Source organism: Miscanthus floridulus, chromosome 10 (genome assembly GCF_019320115.1).
Source record: "Miscanthus floridulus cultivar M001 chromosome 10, ASM1932011v1, whole genome shotgun sequence".
Lineage (NCBI taxonomy): Eukaryota > Viridiplantae > Streptophyta > Magnoliopsida > Poales > Poaceae > Miscanthus > Miscanthus floridulus.
The window spans coordinates 113,481,860-113,500,991 of record NC_089589.1 but is presented as its reverse complement, the minus strand read 5'-3'; the positions used below and the strand labels follow the sequence as shown (position 1 = coordinate 113,500,991).

Genomic DNA, 19,132 nt, shown 5'->3' with positions numbered 1-19,132 from the left:
AATAGAGATGGGTTCAGCCAGACGGGGAATACTGGCAGATTCAACTGGAATTCGGCCTGATTAGTTCATACATTTCTTGTCCTCTCCCTCAGACACACTCATCTATATATCTCTACAGCTGCACAACATAAACAAGCCACTTTACATGGGCCGTTCCCATTCCGGTCCCGAGATGCGCACGCTGGTCATCCTGTGCCGAGCTCCCCGACGAGGCCCAACTCCAGTTGAATGAGGCATCGAATCTTCAGTAGCAGCAGCAGTAGCAGCCTCAGGAACAGCATCAGTGGTACCTTTGGGATCTGGTAGGTCGTGCAAAAGATCATCAGCAGATCGACAGGCATCACCATCTTTATGTATGATTTCAAGCTCGACGTTCTCATCACGTAGAAAGTCCAGGCCACAGCAGCAACCAGAAGATGAGGTTTTGTCCAGTTTGCGCGTTCCTTCCTTGTCCTCAGAATCACCTGGGAACTGTAGGGAACACAAAAGATGTGAGATCAATGATGAACTCTGCTGCATTGGTTGGTTACATAAGGAGCTGGAAAACCAAGCTACAGTGTAGTACCTTGCAGTGCCGCAGAGTGAGCTTCTCTAGATTAGGCGAACCCCGAAGAAAGAGCCGCAATATGCGGAAGTCATCACTGAGATCACAGTCGCCCAGCAGCAAGTTCCTCAGATTCTGGAATTCTTGGAATGCATGTTCCTTACCGAGCACCTGGACCACATTGGGAGCACGTCGATAGCCACTAACACATTATCAGTGAAAAAATAACAAAATGGAACACTTGCAGAGAAAGCAAAGAGCGAGCATGCATACCGTCTTCCCGGCACCTAACAACTCCAAACTCATCGCATTAGACACACTACAAAGAAGCCTGGATTGATCCCCACCAAGTTTACTTCCAGACATAGTTTTGGATAAACCGTATTTGTGGCCACGTAGACGAATCGAAGCCCTGTCAAGGGATGTCATCTCATTCATCGAAATACCTCCACGGAAGCAGCCACCATGGACGTCTAGGTGTAGATCGACAACCATGGGGCCGAGATAGCCAGCAGGTTGCGATTTTCATTGGAGCCGCCATTGATAACCAAGGTCTTCAATGTCGGGGATACAATGTCAGAGAGGAATCTGCCCCACAAGCAACGTTTCAGAACCAGGTTCTTGAGGGAGTCGGAGGCGATCGAACGGATCTCACAGATGCAATGGTCCAGCTCCAAATCCTCCAAAGAGCGGCACACTGAACTATAAGATGTTCCGCGAAACAGTCGTCCAGAGGTACATGGCAGAGATGCAGCCTTTTGAGGCGCCAAGAACCAGTCCCTGACGCTGACTGATGGCATGACCTGATCCAGGCGTGCAGTATTTCATCGCACGACGGAGCCACGCTCCTGCTTGTCGGCCGCTGTATGCCCAGCTGCCTAGAGCTGCACGGCTGGACGAACAACCATAGAACAGAGGTTCGCTGCCCCTATCAATGTCAAGCCTGAATGAATCTAGCAGAGCGATGTTACAACGGAGCATGAGGTTGACGGTGAAATCCTCGAATTCGTCCCACCCTTCACCCTTGTCCTGGTTGTTGCCCGAGTCAGAGTCGGAATCATCAGAGTCAGAGCTGCTGTCGCTGCCGCCACTGCTGGAGACAGGCGTCGCCGCCTTGGTCCTGAACTCAACGATGTCGACGTCGATGCACGGCACTGACCGCCAGAGGTGCCTCCAGCGTGTTGACAGCACGCACGTCTGCACCGCCTGTCGGGCCTTGAGGGAAGGGAGGACATGATGATGTGGAGGAGGCAGTCTGGTAGAGCGCTCAGCCGGTCTGGGCCGCCCGCCGAGCTTCCGCCACCGCCTTGGAGCATGTGTCCTGCAAGCTCCATGTATGTCTCATACTATATTTATAAGATAAGATGACCAAACGACCAAATTAAATATATATATATACACTTCCATGTATTACCAAAGGACACCTCTGAATCCTGTTTGATTACAACTTAGAACACCGCCTCAGACTCCGGTTCGATTACACCTAAGAATCCGGCTGTAACTCACGCAGAAATTGTTTGAATGAACAATAAGAAATGTGAAAAAAAAAAACTTGAAGATAACTTGTTTTCTAAAAAAGTTTGGTTGGGAGACAGTGGAATCCCCATTTATTTCCAGTTTACACAAGAACGCACAAAATCCGATCCGATGACGGGGATGTGCAGCTAAATCGGGATCCAACGCAAGATCTGGAGGTACGGCCATGCCCCGGCAAGATCAACTAGCAACGAATATGTCCGTGTGTTACAACGGGATACATCTTGCATGATCAAATTAAAAGCGATTTATAACTCAGAGATTTAACGACAACATCATACATTTCAGTTGTGTAGTTTTGTTCCATATCGTAGTTGAACACGTGCTAATCGTGTGTTTAGTTCTACACCTTCCCTATGTGTATCGTTGAAATTCTTCTTTTGTGCAGGCGACATGTGGTTCCATGATCCTTCTCCAAGATCTGTGCGCCATGAGAGAGATATTTATCAAATCTGACGGTGGAATCCGTCGACTGAACAACCGCTATATTTCAGACACCTGAAATATAGCAGATCCCTTAATTCTATATTAACGATCTCATGGCTATGACCTGTCTATGGCTACATGCTAGTGATATTGGCTTGAAGCAAATAAACAGACACCTGAAATGTAGCTGATCCCTTAATTCTATATTAACGATCTCATGGCTATGACCTGTCTATGGCTACATGCTAGTGATATTGGCTTGAAGCAAATAAACAGACACCTGAAATGTAGCTGATCCCTTAATTCTACGTCTTCGAAATTAATGGCTATATCTTATAATTAAATAAATTGCCAAATTTAATTGAAATAAATAGTTGCCGGTTTATGGTAGTAGAGAGAAGCTCAAGAATCTTTGCGATTTAGTTGTAAAAAATCTTAGTACCACGTTAATATGCTATCATCTATTTGTTTCTTTGCCTTATTTATTTACTAGCAAAAATATCCATACATTGCAATGGAATTTTAATTTACTATACGATGAGAGTAGTAGCATGACAGAGTTGCATGTGGGCATAGCAGCCACTCCGAGGCGGCTTGAACCGGCGGCATGGCGGCCATACCAGCATGCGTGTGCGTTGTCGTTGGTCACGGCCAAGCAGTCTGTGTCGGTGGCGCGGCGGCCACCATGTAGTAGGCCTGGCCCGGCACTGCATTGGGACAAGGAAGAAAAAAACGACAAAGAAACTGAACTGCCGAAATACAAAACGGAGTCACGGACGAGTAAAAAGCGAACGGGAATAAAAAATAAAAAAATAGAAACAAGAGTCACGATGGGAAAAGCAACAAACGAAAATAAAAAACTTTAATTCAAAAAAAAGAAATAAAAAAACTTTAAAAATAGAAACCAAGATAAGATGAGATACTATACAAACTTGTACTCTTATTTTTATTATTTGAGTGGAACTCCTATTCATGTTATATGGGATCAGAGAATTTATTTGGATTAGCATTAGGATTCCTATTTGTTTAGAATTCTGATCCAATACATTTTGGAATCGAACTCCGTATCGCGAGAGCTATTCTAATTCGTATGAGTATGGGTTATATATATGTCCAAACAAAAGAAACTCTCCATTATCCGGTAGTTAAAGGGAGACGAACCAAAAAAAATGGATGGACAAAAAAATGGGCTGAAACTTTAGCTCTTTATTATTACGTGTGTGTGTGTGGGTATATATATATTAGGTATATCCTATTAATTTTTAAAGAAAACATAGTTTGGATTGGAAACGTGTCCACAACACTTATCTTCTAGGTTCGAATGTGGAGATCAGACAAATAAATTTCTGAACATGCTTCTCTAGTTCTCGTGTCTCTTTCACGTTGGACAAGCACCTAACTCTCGCTATTGTCTTTGTTTTATTTATTAGGAAAGGATCAAGGTTCAAGGGCCTATTATATTTTATATTTGTTATGTTTATATTTCTATACATTTCTATGTTTATATAATAAAAAAGGAATATTCTCGAGAAAAGGATAAAAACTCGAAAAGATCGGCTAATGAAAAGGAGGTCACTCTCGAGAAAAGATAAAAAGAAAAGATAAAAACGGAAAATGACCGGCTGCAGGAACCGTGGGAAACACTGGATAGACAAAAAAACAAAAACCCGACGCAAACAAACACAAGACGCACGGACGCGGCCTTGGCTTGCTTGCTTGCAGATTTGGAAAAGCTTCGTTATAGATTTGGGGGATCGGAGGAATTCTGGTTGATTTCGAAGTGGAGATTGTTACAGAGAGTGGGAAGAGGCCAGACGAAAATTTTGGCTGAAAATTTGCTGTTTTAGTATTATATATATATAGTTAGAGATTAGAGATCAACAAGGCGGATGAAGGGGCTTACCGAGCGCCCGCGCCATAGCCTCCAGCCTGCCGCGGGAGGAGACGCTCAAATCCAGCTGGAAGCGCCCGAGAGTGCTGGAGACGAGCAGCGGAAACCCTCGTCTCCGTCGGCGGCGTCGACCGCGACGGCAAGTGCGGAAAAGAGTTGGAGTGGGGTCGACGAACTGGGCACCAGTAAATATTTTTTTTTACGTATAATGTCTGCAAAGGGTGGAATACGTATTTTTTATTTTTGAGGGGAAGGGTGGAATACGTATACCTACGTAGAGGTACGTTATATGTCGAGCAGGAGAATCGTCTGGGACGGATGGGCCCACTAGAGGCCCATTTCCACATCCACGGTTTCTCCGAGGCCCCTGAATTTAATTTAACCAGGGACGAGGCGGTATGTGACAACGGCATGCATGCTGCGGTGCGAGCCATGGGCCATGGCCATCTCGCCAGGGTTGCGCCGCCCTCGTGGTCCATGCTTGTCATTCTGGCGCTACCATGGTCCACGTGAGCCGTTGCCATACGCAGGAAAAAAAATTGGGCAGAAAGTGTATCCACCGTGCATATATGCTATGGATAGTTGCCACGTGTTCATTCTCACAAATCCAACGGCGCATGGCGGTGGTGGAAAAGCAACGGCGTGGGAGGCCATGATCAGAGCATGCGGAGTCTGTGAGACTTGACACATGGCAACTATTTATAACATGTATGCAAGGAGGCACGGTGGATACAGTTTTCACCTAATTTTTTTCCATAATGCAGTGTGGGCTGCATGTATCGTGGTTTGTGCCGTATGCCCGTGGGTCCATAAATTACTTTTGTACCGTCCCTGTATTTTGTGTGCCGCCAAAAATTTCTGTACTCATGTGTTTTGATCCTCCGGCAAGCCTGCCTTGATGAATGAGGATTTGGAGGTGCGCATGTGTTTGGATAGTTGTCGAGCTCACCTCGTAACATGTGCGGTAAGGTTGGTGACTCTTGACTTCTTGAGATAACAATGGTAGGCAAAGTGGGCAACCAAACATCCACCTTGGCACCACCAAGTTAGGGGGTTAGGGTCCAAAATTGATTGGAGAGACTCAGTGGGACAACCGAAGTGGTATTTGCTACAGTGGCACAGTATTCGAGTGGTTTTAATGTGGGGTCTAGTGACGTGGTGGCAGTTTTCAAAATAAAGAGCCAGTTTTGGAGAAGCTGCTGCTGTGGAACTTCTCCGTTTTGAGTAGCTAAATTATTTTAGAGAGCCAGTTTAGACGTCCAAATTTACGGACGCTCGCGGAGATGCTCTCAAAAGCCAAATAATGATGCAAACAACCAAGTTCTAAAATTGGTTTCCGAGAAGCAAAAGTTGGTATTTATTTAAGAGCGTCTAATTTTTAGCTAGATGCTTGGGTAACAACTAGCCCAGCTATTGAACTCTTTGTTTAGATAAGTTAATAAAAATGTTTAGCTAACTTTTTTTAGGGGAGTTTAGCTAACTAGCTAGGCAGCTAGCACTAGCTCTGATATATTAAAAAAACATGTTCCTAATCGAGAAATGGATAAATATTTGGATGAAAAAAAAAACGACGAATCCTCTCGGTGGCGCCAACTGGGCCTTTGCTATCCGGCCCAAAACTGCTCGGCGGCTCGGCGCTGTACTCTCCCCTTCCCCTGCGTCTCGCCGCCATAGAGGGAGACGAGAGTTTAGGCAACTCCTTCCTTCCCCGCGCCGGCGCCGCCCTTCTCACGCCCGCGTCTCCTCCGGCTGGTTCCGCTCCTCCCTCGCTCAGGCTGCGGCGCTCGGTAAGCCCCGCTCCCCGACCTCCTCCTTTCGCCCCGTATCCCGTACGCCTCGTGAACCCTTCTCGATTTCAGCCTTCCGATGAGGTTCTGTCCTATTCTATTCAGCAATGTTTCGCCATCTATTGAAATCTTCCGCCCCCTCGATCGAGCAGCTCGACTCATCTAGTGATCAGACCGGATTCTGCGGTGTTTTTGTGAAAGATGGAAATAGGGTTTTTTGTTTATTAATTATTAATTATTTTTGGTGTGGGTTATTTCCTCATCTAACGGAAGAGCTGCTCCGTGTAGGAGTAGACACGCCATGGAGGTTGAGGAGGCGGAGCGCGCCCGCGCAAGTGGTGATGGCGGCGGCGGGGGCAGGTGCTCGGCCGCCGGCCCGGACCGGCTGAGCTCCCTGCCGGACTGCCTCCTCCATACCATCATGTCCTTCATGAAGGCCCGGCAGGCGGTCCAGACATGCGTGCTGTCCACGCGGTGGAGGAACCTCTGGCGCTCGGTGCCGTGCCTCGATATCGACCTTGCTGAGTTCAAGACGGTGCCTGTTTCTGATAACAACTCGGGCTCCAGTGGCGACGACAACTCTGGCTCTGGTGGCGACGATAACTCTGGCTCCGGTGGTGACGACAACTCTGGCTCTGGTGGCGACGATAACTCTGGCTCCGGTGGTGACGACAACTCTGGCTCCGGTGGCGACGACAACTCTGATTCTGACGGCGAAAGCTCTGAAAGCTCCGAATCTGATCTTGATAGCTCTGATTCCGACGACGGCGACGTCCCTGATTCGGACGGCAACAGCTCCGAATCTGATACTGTCAGCTCTGACTCCTCCGACATCACAACTTCTTCAGAGGATGACAGCTCGGACTCTGATACTTACATCTATGGCGCTAACATCAACAGCTACGAGCACAACAAGGTCAAGCACAAGGAATGGGAGGATTTCGAGGATTTCGCCGTGAACCTGATGCGCCAATGTAACATTGCACAGCTGGATTCATTCCGCCTGCACATTGTTGGGAGCAGAGCACCTAAGTTTGGCAATAGACAGGCAGCAGGATGGCTCCGCCGCACGATGAAATACTGCACCCCAGACCGGCCCAGACAGCATGGAGGAGTGAGCTCTGGTTCTTGGCATCTCAAAAGCCTCCATCTCTGCCATGTACTTCTGGATAACGGTTTCATGAAGCGTGTTAATTCAGTGTGCCGCTCTTTGGAGGATTTGGAGCTAGACGACTGCAGTTGTCAAATTGAGTCAGTCACCTCCCAGTCTCTGAAGACTATGGTTCTGAAGAATTGTAGATGGCGCAATCTTTCTGTGATTGCATCGCCCACACTGAAGACACTGGTTATTGATGGCGGCTCGAATACTGATGACTCTGGGCTGGTTATCTTGGCTCCTGCTGTTTCATATCTGAACCTGGCTGTGAAGGCTGACCAATTTTGTGGTGGTGTTTCAATAAATGAGGTGCCATCCCTTGCCAAAGCTTCAATTCGTATAAAGGGTCACGGTCACTTATATAGTTTTGTCAGAAGTAAACTTGATGGCGATCAGTTTAAGCTTCTTTGTAGCATATCGAACGTGACAAGTTTAGAGTTGTCAGGTGTCGGGTCGAGGGTATGCCTTCGCTGTCTCTGGCAATTTTCCAATTTATTCACTCCAGTAATGTTATTGTACTATCTAAGTATCTATAATGTACTTCAGGTGCTCGGAAAGGAACCCAGATTCCAAAAATTCAAGAACCTGAGGAACTTAATGCTGAACAAATGTAATCTCAGTGACGACTTCCACATACTGGTATTCTTTCTTCAGAGTTCACCTATTCTGGAGAAGCTCACTTTGCGGTGCTGCAAGGTATACTGTAGTTTGGTTCTTAACTTCTTACTTAACCAACATGGTTCATCAGTCTTACATCTTTTGTGCTGCCCACAGTTCCCAAAACATTCTAGCAAAAAGAAAGGAACGCCCATACTCAACAAGACAGCTTCTGAGCTCCGTGGACTGGATTTGCTGTGTGAGAACCTCAAGGTTGAAATCATATATAAATATGGCTATGGCCTACACCTTGTCCAGCTTCTGATGCGCATTTCAGTGAATCTGTTGGAGAATAACATTAAACTCACCAAAGTTAATTAGTGTTATTGGTATCCCAGGCCTTCTATGTTTCTCACCGTATGGTTCACATGTAGAATTTAGTTGCACATTATAGGTTCCCTTCAGATGCCCTAAATCGCAAGCTATGATGAAGACCTTGCTGTATTGACTATTATGCTATTGATTATTACTCTTTTTCTTTGCTTAAGGATATGACTGCCTTTGGAAAATATCTGTTTTAAGCCCTGTGTACTGTGTGTCTGTGTCAACTGTGCACCTACATGTTTGCTGCTGTGTTTACTTACTGAAACTGTCTCCAATTATGAAACACCGCAAGCTTGGAAAAAATGCTCAGAAATCACATGTTTTCTTCTGTTTTTTTCTCTCCCTGGGAATCTTGGGACTAGCCAGACAGGTACATACTTTTGAAAACTATACAGCAACTCGAATTCATCCCACTTTTTGGGTCTAGAGATTGCTTGAGGCTGTGCTGACTACACATGAACTGAACACATAATCACCGAGTGCACCTTATCTCCCAGACCTAGTCAGTGAGTACACATTATCTCCCAGCTTCCGGACAATAGAGATTCAAAGGGAATTAGGCCTGCTTTTTCGTGTGATGGCATTTGTCAAAGCATCATGGATATTGGTCAGTGCGTCCCATCATTGCTCAAGTGCAGGATATAAATTGAGCAAGTAGCTACTCGGTAATCAAAACCTGCAGAGAGCTAAGTAAGATAGCTGATGCTCTTGAGCTGTGTTTAGATGGCGATTTTTTTTGCAAAATGCTACTGCAGCACTTTTCGTTGTTATTTGGCAATTAGTGTCCAATCATGGACTAATTAGGCTTAAAAGATCCGCCTCGTGAATTTCGTATAAACTGTGTAATTAGTTTTATTTTTTATCTATATTTAATGCTTCGTGTATGTGTCCAAAGATTCGACGTGATGGGGAATCTTGAAAAATTTTGCAAAATTTTTTGGAACTAAACTGGACCTGGCTAGAAATGCAAGATGGGCAAGCATCTAGAATTCATTCCTTTTGTGTTGCCAAACAGTTGCTCATTCTCCAACTTGTAATATGAAGCATGTTTTAGGAAAATTCGACCGTGGTAACATGATCCTTATAACCTATTTGTGATGCAATGCAAGTATTTTTTTTAAAAAAGAAGATATGATGCCCAAAAATATAAAATTTATAAATGGCTACTTATTTCATAACAGCACAAAACTAACATATGCAATATTCTTGTATATAATCGAATACTTATATGGAGTCATCGAGAAAACTGTTTTTTTCTCTCTCAACTAAGCAAGAGACACTACTATAGAAATGGTTTCCCCTTATGGTAACCGCCAATTCTATTAAAGTTGGTGGTGATGATCTATCACCGCTAATTTGAAATAGGACTGACGGTGAAAATCATTTTTACCACAGGTTCATATCTTAAACTAGCGGTGAAACCTAGTTCAGTTTTTACTATAGGTTTCCACCAGCGGTGGAAAACGGACCTAGGTGCATTATCACTCTCACCCTAGGCGTCGCCACCCTCTTTTTCTCTCTACCTCACCCACCACCTCAGCCCGCCCTTCCTCTCCCAAGCGCGGCGGCGGGGCTCGCCTCCCCTCAGCAGCATGGTTGAGGACAATGACGACAACACAGGGATGACATCGACGGTAGCGTACAAATGGCCAATTTTTTAAAGATCTATTCGCTTTTCACTATCGGTCTGTAATCGATGACGATGAACTCTATTTTTACCGCCCATTTTTATCGTCGCCGAGCAAAATCGACGATGATAGGGGTTGAGACCCAGCGGTGATGAGATACTTGTAGTAGTGAGAGTTGCATGTCTTTTATATTAGGGAAGAAAATATTCCATACAAAGAACCATTGTCCATTTTAAGTAGGCATATTAGGATTCACTATAAGAGATTGGGCCTTCTACGACAGTTTTCATATGACAACATTTTTTAGTCATAGAAACGATGTGTTTATGACAATTTTTCTTTGGATGATAAGCATTTGGGACTAAGTTGTGATTTAGCCATAAACAACCGTCACCATATGCCTTTCCCTATCTTTGTGACAATAGCTCATGACGAAATTGATGGAATGTGATGGTCATAAATTAAAAATCATTTTTTTAATACTTGGTGTGTGCTGTATGGGTGGGGCACTTTGTTGGCCATTACAAAATTAGTTAAAGCTGTAAAAATATTATGAGCATTTTGCCCTGTAGAATAAGTATCATAATCCTTGGACTGAAAATCACACTAAACAATGCAGTATAAAGGACAAAATAGGACAAATTGATCCTATTTTGAGAAGCAGATAACTGATGCTGATGCATTCCTGAAATGTCTAGTAGTAGCACCTGTTGATTCATTAGCATGTAAAGAAAAGAAACGGCTTGCGCAGGTAGGTCCCAGACCCTGAACAGTAACGAGATATAAAATATATAAGCAAGCATTTTCATCCAGGTACAAGGATCAATGCCAATCACCAGGTAGGCAGGTACATCTGATTCTGATCCCCTTCAAAGAAAAAATCTCATCACAGCCATATCGTCACAGAAGGGGTACAATGACGAGAAAAAGACTGTAATTGTCACAGTCAGTTAGAAGCAGCGGAAGGCCTAACCTCTTGTACTGATTTAAAATAAAGTTTCTTTAAAGGTATACTTGACTCTCAATTTGTCTTACATAGTGAACAATGGTCGTTAAAAGATCATTGGAAGATGGGTTTATTCAATACCTCCTCTGTTCAATAAAATATAAGGTGTTTTAGTTTTTGTCCCAAGTTAAAACTTTAAGTTTAACCAAATTTATATATAAAAAATATAGAAGCACCTTACAAACACCAACTTAGACAAACATCAAATTTGATCAAACTTGAAGAAGTTTAATTTAAGACAAACCTTAAAGACCTTATTTTGATAATGAGAAATTATACAATATGCATATAGTTCGGCTAATTATTAGTCAAAATCTTATGAGGTTTGATTTTAACCATAATTTCGAGTGGAGGGATTTCTTTAGAGAATGGTAATAATTGCGTTAAAAAAAGCATACGAATCCTGCATAAACAAAATATATGGAATTTGCTCAAAAAAATAAAAATATGGAATAATAAAGCTTTTTTTAGCAGAGTAATAAAGCTAAAACTCGGTCGCTGCAGCCCACAACAGGGCCGGCCCAGAAACACAGCTCCTCTTCCCCCAAATTCCCCAGCCCTCTCGCGGCGCCGGCGCCGGCGCCGCCCCTCTCGCTGCTGCGTCTCCTTCGGCTGGAGCAGCTCCTCCCCCCACGGAAGGTTCTGGCTGCGGCGCTCGGTAAGCCCCATTCTCCGGCTGCACATCTCTCACTCCGCTCCCCGTACCATTGACTGGTTTGCTTTCGGCCCTTCGTGAACCTTTCTTGATTTCAATGTTCCGATGAAGAACATGGTTCTAACACAGCAAAATGCTTCGTCATTTTTCGAAATCTTGCGCCGTCTTTGATCTGGTAGCGCGACTCATCTAGTAATGGGAACAGGATTTTGTGGTGTTATGTGTAGATGTATTTTTTAAAAGTTTATCTTTTTATTTATTTGTCTTGCTGGGTTGTTTGGTCCTCTAACGTGAGAACTGCTCCGAGCAGGGCACGCCATGGAGCTTGATAATGCCTTCAGGAAGCGGGCCCGCGTGAGTGGTGTCATCGACGGATGCTCGGCCGGCGGCCCGGACCGGTTGAGCTCTCTGCCGGACTGCCTCCTCCATACCATCATGTCCTTCTTGAAAGCCCGGCAGGCGGTTCAGGCATGCGTGCTGTCCACACGGTGGAGGCACCTCTGGCGCTCGGTGCCGTGCCTTGACATCGACTTTGATGAGTTCAACAAGGCGCCCCCTTCTGATGTCAACCGCATCTGTCTCTCCAGTAGCGACGACAGTTCTAGCTCCGAGAGTGATACCTCTGATTCTGACAGTGACAGATGGCTACCACATCCTTTCAACAAGGACTGGGAGGATTTTGAGGATTTTGCCGTGACCCTGATGCGCCGCTGTAACATTGCACAATTGGATTCATTCCGGCTGAATATTGTTAGAAGCAGAGCTCCGGTGTTTGGCAATAGACTGGCAGCAGGATGGCTCCGTCGCGCCATGAAATATGACACCCCAGATCGTGCCAGTAAGCTGGGACTGAGCTCAGGTTCTTGGCGCCTCAAAAGGTTGCATCTCTGCCATGTACTTCTTGATGACCATTTTGTGAAGCGTGTTAGTTCAGTGTGCCACTCTTTGGAGGATTTGGAGCTGGACGATTGCAGTTGTCAAATTATGTCAATCACCTCCCAATCGCTGAAGACCCTGGTTCTTAAAAAATGTCGATGGCGCAGTCTTTCTGAGATTATATCGCCCACACTGAAGACATTGGTTATTGATGGTGGCTCAAATACTGCTGCCTGTGCGCTTGTTATCTTGGCCCCTGCTCTTGCATATCTGCATCTGGCTGTGGATGTTTATAGATTTTGTGGTGGTGTTTCATTAAACAAAGTGCCATCCGTTGGAAAGGCTTTTATTCATCTGCTGCAACACAAATATAATCATGCCAGAAGTAAACTTGATGGCGATCAATTCAAGCTTCTTTGTAGCATATCTAACTCGACAAATTTAGAATTATCGGGTGTCGGGACAAGGGTATGCCTTCGCTGTCTCTTGCAGTGTACTTTATTCACTCCAATAATGTTATGGTACTGTCTAATGTACTACAGGTGCTTGGTAAGGAACCCAGATTCCAAGAATTCAAGAACCTGAGGAAATTATTGCTGGACAACTGTGATCTCAGTGATAACTTCAGGACATTGGTATTCTTTCTTCAGAGTTCTCCTATTCTTGAGAAAGTCACTTTGCGGTGCTGCAAGGTATACTGTTGTTTGGTTTTTAATAATTAACTAACGAACATAGTGCATTGTCTTACATCTTTTATGCTGGCTACAGTTCCCAAAATGTCCTAAAAAGAGACATATGCCCATACGCAACGAGATCTCATCTTCTGAGCTCCGTGGACTGGATTTGCTGTGTGAGAACCTCAAGGTTGAAATCATATATAATGATGGCTATGGACCCCACCTTATGCGGCTTCTGCTGCACATTTCAGTGAATCTGTCGAAGAACAACATTAAACTCACCGAAGTTAATTAGTGTTTTTGTTATCCCATGCCTTCTATGTGGCATCTCACCAAATGGTTCATGTGGAATTTATGTGCACATTATAGGCTTCCTTCAGATGCACTAAATCGCAAGCCTATATGTTTGACTAATTTTAAGTGTTGACTATATATGCTATTGATTTTTACTCTTTCCTTGCTTAAGGATATGATTGCCTCTGTAAAATATCTGCTTTAAGCCCTATGTGCTGTACTGCTGTGTGTCAGTGTCGACTGCCCACCGTCCACTTACATGGACAAAGCTAGATTAAGTTCTTACATATTGGGAAACTGTCTCCTATTATAAAATATCACAAGCTTGAAAAATGGGTCTGGAAATAGCTTGTTTTCTTCTATTTTTCTCCTTCCTGGATCTTCTGGGGACCAGGCAAAGGTACATACTTTCGAAAACTATGCACCATCTTGAATTCATCAGCGTTTTTGCCATCGCTGTTCAGTTATCCTGTGTATGGGTCCCCTACTTGTATGTCCAAAATATCTTGAACTCCTCTGCTTTAACATGCATGTCCTTCTATGTGGATTCTTGCCTTATGGTTCAGATGTGGAATTTACATGCATATTATGGGTTGCCTTCAGATGCACTAAATGGCAAGCCTATACTTTTGACCAATTTCGAAGTGATGCAGGTCTTTGCTCTTTTGACTGTATATGCTATTGATTTTTAGCCTTTTTAACTTGCTTCTGGTGCTTTTAGCTCTATGTACTCTTTTTTCCTTGATGTTCGCTTCTGTGTGTGTGCTTGACTGCTTTCCTACTGAAATGTCGCCAATTATAAAACATGACAATCTTGAGAAATGCTCCGGAAATCGCATGTTTTCTTCTGTTATTTTCTCCCTGGGGCTCTTTGGGATTAGGCAGAGAGCTACATGAAAACTATACACCAACTCAAATTCATCAGCGTTTTTGTCATCACTATGCAGATATCTCCTGTATTGGTCCCCGTCATGTATGTGCAAAATATCTTGAACCCCTCCGCTTTGACATGCATACCCTCTCACCTTAACTTGGAGATTTCAAATCGTATATTGATATCTTTCTTCTCTACTATCCCTATTTGAGGTTCTACTGACTACTGATGAACTGAAAACTTTGTGGTGACTACAGACGAACTGAATCCTCTAGCTGGCTCGCCCTTTTTGCTTCTGCAATGCACAAGATGTCTGATCAAGTCCAGCGCAATTTGTGTGTTTTCTGTTCCAATTTCAGTTCGTTTAACCTTATCATGTGCAAGGATAAGGATTTCAGTCGGTGAAACAAAATTTCAGTCAATAGGAACGCAAATGCGGGGTGATGTAAGGATTTGAAAAGGCAACCAAATAAACCGATGGATTAGGAACCACGCAGTGCACCAAGCACCGGCCAAACCCACTGATAGTCTCAGGCGAATTAGGCCCTCTTTTACATCATTCTTTTTCGCTCGTGTGATGGCAATGGCATTAGGCAAAGCAAACAGATCAATCACTGGGCCAAAGTGCAGCATTGTTTAGTGCTACTTTTTATACCCACATATATAAAAGTCATACACAGTCCTATGTCGCATCACACCCAACAAGGCCACACCAAACACAGAGAACAAATCTGAACTTCATGGTTGCCAGTACACAACATTAGCATAAAGGCTCCGTGGGGCATGCCTCCACTTCACTAGCGAAGTCTTTTTTTTTTTTTGGTTTTGGCTCTATGAACAGTTCTTTTGGTGGAGCTGAAGCCGTTTTAGTATCCCATTTGACAAAACAACTCCTTACATTAGACAAAATGAATAAAAGACCAAAATGCTCTTCTTTCTCCTGTCCATATCTTCTTCCCCTTTGTGCTAGACAAATCCGAGGAAACTCAGGAACAACGTTCGTCGCTCCCTCGACCCGTCTGCTCCGGCGACCCGCATACTGGCAGGCAGACGCGCCCCTCGGCGGCCCGGTGCCCCTGTCCCCGCGCGCCTAGGGTGACGTGCCCCCCCCCCCCCCCCCCCCCCCCCGCGGCCCGTGTGCACCTACAGTCGCGCGCCCAGGCTGGCCTGCATGCCCCGAGGGCCGAGCGCTCTGGTGGCCATGCACCCTGGTGGCCGGGCGCCCGCACAGGTGCCCATGAGCCTCGACGGGGGCAATCCGGGGTTTTATCCTCATTGGGTTCCACGTAGGTAAGGTGAAGCCAAATTTTAGCTCCACTCCTCATCTATCCTTTGTCTCAGTGCGTTTTAAGGGTCTCTCTTTGTGAAGTCGTTTTTATTTTACCTAGTTTGGCACAAAAAGGCTTCGAACTACTCCTAAAGCCGGTGGAGAAGCCCTACCAAATAGGGCTAAAGATTGTTTTGCAACCATAACAGTTTTGTGCTCTCAATGTTCTACCATATTGACTTGCTTAATAAAAAAAGAATTTTGCAAATATAAAAGATAAAGTCAGTTCATTGGCACATAAGGATTTGCGAAAAGAGAGAGAGAGATCTGAAGATGAAGTCAGTTCATTGGCACACAAGGATTTGCAGAGAGAGATAGAGAGAGAGAGAGAGAGTTGCGTCATCATTTTCTTTGTGTTGCTATAGCATTGAAATAGATGTGATGCCCAAAAGGTAAAAAACAAAAAGCTTAGTATTCTTGTTTGCAATCAAATGCTTATATGGAGTCATGGTGAAAAATAACATTTTTGCTCGAAATTCGTAGGAGACCTACGCATCTTTTATATCAAGAGAGAAAATGTGCGCATCTTTTATATGAAAAGATAATGTCATTTGAAGAAACCTTCGTCCGTTTTTTATAGGTGTATTTTTAACTTGACCCTACAGTAGCTTTTCACTAACAAATCAATGTCATATCAAAAAAACTTTGAAAGATTGGATTTATTCATATAGGTATTATTGCCTCTCTCTTTTTGCGATGATAGGTATTATTGCCTCATGTAAGGCGTTTTGTTTGTTCTAAATTAAAAAGTCTTCTAAGTTCATTAAAGTATATAGAAAACGTAGCAACAGCTTACAACACTAAATTAGTTGCATTAAATATGCCAAATTTAATCAAGCTTAAATAAGGCTAACTTAGGATAAACATAAAACACCATGAATTTTTTAATCGAAGTATTACACACTATTCATGCATATAATTTTAACTTTATTAGAATCCATAATTTGATGAAGTTTATTAATCCCGAGTGTAGCGATTACTTTGGAGATCTCGGGAAAAAAATATGGCTAGAGCATCTCCAGAAGTTTGATATAGTTTACTTGCTAAACTATTGGATCTAGTAAGTTAATAGAAGAAAGAAATAACAGCGAAAAATGTGCAGCCTAATGGTTACAAGAGTATTAGTACGTAGGGTCGAGATGGCGGACTATAGGGGGGTGAATAGTCCTTTCTAAAACTTAATCACGTCGGCTAACCGAAACAAATGCGGAATTAAAACTATTGGTCTAGCCAAGACTACATCCCTCTATCTAAGTTCACAAGCACCTTATAAAGATCCTAAAGAGGCAACAAAGGTGTCGGGCTAGCTAGAGCTCACCTAATCAATTCTAGAGCAAAGTCATACAAACCTATGCACTAGTACTTCATACAACCAGGGGAGCTCCTACACAACTAGTGATGCAAAAGCACAAAGCCACCTAAGCTCACTAGCAATGCTCAATAACAAGGCTACAGAAGCCAAATTATAGAGCGCAAAATACTTAGCTACACAAACTAAGCAATGTGACTAACAAGGTTACTAAAACCAAATTAGCCATACAAGGGAGCTACTTCTATGCTACACAAGCAAGGCAACTAGCAAGCTACTAAAGCTAAACTAGTCACAAGAGCAACTACACAAGCACAATGTATGAAGTGTAAATACAAGCTTGTGTTGCATGGAATTCAAACCACTGAGAAGATGATGAAGATAATGTTGACACGGTGATTTTCTCCCGAGGTTCACTTGGTTGCCACCAAGCTACGTCCCCGTTGTGTCGACCGCTCACTTGGTGGTTCGGCGGCTAATTGGCATCACCCGTCAAGCCCGCACGTCGGGCACCGCAAGAACCTACCCCGAAAGTGAGGGTAGCTCAATGACATGCTCAGCTAGAGTTGCTCTTCGCGATCCCCGTGGGGTGAGCACAATCCTCCTCCGGAGCACCGCACAATCTTCTCGCGTGCTTCAACAGAGTCACAAGCCACCAAGCCATCTAGGAGGTGGCAACCTTCAAGAGTAACAAGCACCATCGGCTTGCAACTCGAACACCTAGTGCCACTCGATGCAACCTCATAATGCAATCGCACTAGAATCGCTCACTCGATTGGATGATCACTATCAAGCACAAGTGAGTTAGAGGGCTCCCAAGCATACCTACACAAGCCACCAAGGCTCAAGGGTGCTCGGCTAGCGACCAAAGGTCGGCCAACACTTCTATTTATAGCCCCAAGGACTAAACTAGCCGTTACCCCTTCACTGGGCTTTCTACGCATCGACTGGACGCGTAGGTCCACTTGACCGGACGCGCCGATCCATGCGTCCGGTCACTGCCATGTTTCCACATGTCACTAGCCATTTAAACTAACCGTTGCCGCCAATGGCTATCTCCTGCGCATGCCAACAGTCACTGATCAGACGTGCTGCTCGGCTTGATCGGACGCTGCCCCAAGCCGTGTCCGATCACTTCTAGTAACAGTCTAGAGAGGCTTTTATGTGACCGGACACGTCCGCTCCTACACGACCGGACGCAAACCAGTGTCCGACCAGCTCTGCGCCCGTGTGCCAACTCCAGCGCCGCCTACGTCACCGTATGTCACCTGTGACCAGACGTAGGCCCTGTGCGTCCGGTCACTTCTGCTGTGTAGCGTCCGGTCACTTGACCGAGACCATGCCCAACTGCTACCACTGACCGAACACGCCAGTCCTGCCGAGGCCAGCGTTCGGTCACTCACAGTGACACCTTCGTTTCTTCATCGAGTTGATCCTCATCAACTCCAACTTCTTCTTTGCAAATGTGCCAACACCACCAAGTGTACACCACCATGTGTATGTGTGTTAGCTTTTCACAAACATTTTTAAGGAGTTAGCCACTCAACTTGCCACGCCACTCGATCCTAACATGCATGCAAAGTTAGATCGCTCAAGTGGCACTAGATGACCGATATGCAAACAAGTTTGCCCCTCTTGATAGTATGGCCATCTATCCTAAACCCGGTCATAAACTTCTCTACACACCTATGTCCGGTGAAATGAAATGCCCTAGGTTATACCTTAGCCTTGCGCATTCCATTCCAACTCCTTCCATGTTGATGTAACACATGCACCAACATGATCGACAATGATATGATCCACTCCATATCATGACATGACCGTATTGATTCATCGATCTTGACCTCACTTGCTCTTCACCGTTGCTTTGGTCCATCGGCGCCAAGTCATCACTCAACTTGCCCTTCACACTTGCAACCGGTCCATCAAGCCAAGTCATGTCTTGATCTTCTCCACCTTGACCACATGACTCAATGTCATGTCTCATGTGCAATGAGCTCCTTCATCATCACATGTGTGAGCTTTGCAACATCTTTGAGCCATCTTCACTGTCATGGCATATGTTGCTCACAGACATGTACTTGTGGACTAATCATCTGTGTATCTCACTCAAACACATATTAGTCCACCTAAGGTTGTCACTCAATTACCAAAACCAAACAAGG

The 19,132-nt window shown here is 44.6% G+C and overlaps 2 protein-coding genes and 1 pseudogene across 3 annotated transcripts; 2 read left to right on the top strand and 1 right to left on the bottom strand.

Annotated features, from left to right (window-relative positions):
- Positions 1-141: 141 nt before the first annotated feature.
- On the bottom strand, positions 142-4,844 carry LOC136489330 (MEIOTIC F-BOX protein MOF-like; annotated as a pseudogene).
- Positions 4,845-6,047: 1,203 nt separating this feature from the next.
- On the top strand, positions 6,048-8,518 carry LOC136486980 (MEIOTIC F-BOX protein MOF-like). 2 transcript variants are annotated; one of them, XM_066484087.1, is made up of 4 exons: positions 6,048-6,184; positions 6,473-7,649; positions 7,887-8,036; positions 8,115-8,518. In XM_066484087.1, the coding sequence occupies exons 2-4, from the start codon at positions 6,486-6,488 to the stop codon at positions 8,316-8,318; spliced, it is 1,518 nt and encodes a 505-aa protein (XP_066340184.1). In that variant the 5' UTR covers positions 6,048-6,184; positions 6,473-6,485; the 3' UTR covers positions 8,319-8,518. The 2 variants fall into 2 exon arrangements, with proteins under 2 accessions (XP_066340184.1, XP_066340182.1); XM_066484085.1 differs by having other exon boundaries at positions 6,473-7,799.
- Positions 8,519-11,481: 2,963 nt separating this feature from the next.
- LOC136486981 (MEIOTIC F-BOX protein MOF-like) lies at positions 11,482-13,746 on the top strand. Its single transcript, XM_066484088.1, has 4 exons — positions 11,482-11,613; positions 11,921-12,954; positions 13,029-13,178; positions 13,255-13,746. Exons 2-4 carry the CDS (start codon positions 11,929-11,931, stop codon positions 13,456-13,458), a joined length of 1,380 nt encoding a protein of 459 aa, XP_066340185.1. The 5' UTR covers positions 11,482-11,613; positions 11,921-11,928; the 3' UTR covers positions 13,459-13,746.
- The last annotated feature ends 5,386 nt before the right edge of the window (positions 13,747-19,132 follow it).

What these genes read in the sequence shown, in the direction of transcription:
- LOC136486980 (XM_066484085.1), top strand. Translation starts at nt 6,486, where the DNA reads ATGGAGGTTGAGGAGGCGGAGCGCGCCCGCGCAAGTGGTGATGGCGGC. An exon ending in TGTCAGGTGTCGGGTCGAGG is followed by an intron (nt 7,800 to 7,886) that starts GTATGCCTTCGC and finishes AATGTACTTCAG; the next exon opens with GTGCTCGGAAAGGAACCCAG. An exon ending in TCACTTTGCGGTGCTGCAAG is followed by an intron (nt 8,037 to 8,114) that starts GTATACTGTAGT and finishes TGCTGCCCACAG; the next exon opens with TTCCCAAAACATTCTAGCAA.
- LOC136486981 (XM_066484088.1), top strand. Translation starts at nt 11,929, where the DNA reads ATGGAGCTTGATAATGCCTTCAGGAAGCGGGCCCGCGTGAGTGGTGTC. An exon ending in TATCGGGTGTCGGGACAAGG is followed by an intron (nt 12,955 to 13,028) that starts GTATGCCTTCGC and finishes AATGTACTACAG; the next exon opens with GTGCTTGGTAAGGAACCCAG. An exon ending in TCACTTTGCGGTGCTGCAAG is followed by an intron (nt 13,179 to 13,254) that starts GTATACTGTTGT and finishes TGCTGGCTACAG; the next exon opens with TTCCCAAAATGTCCTAAAAA.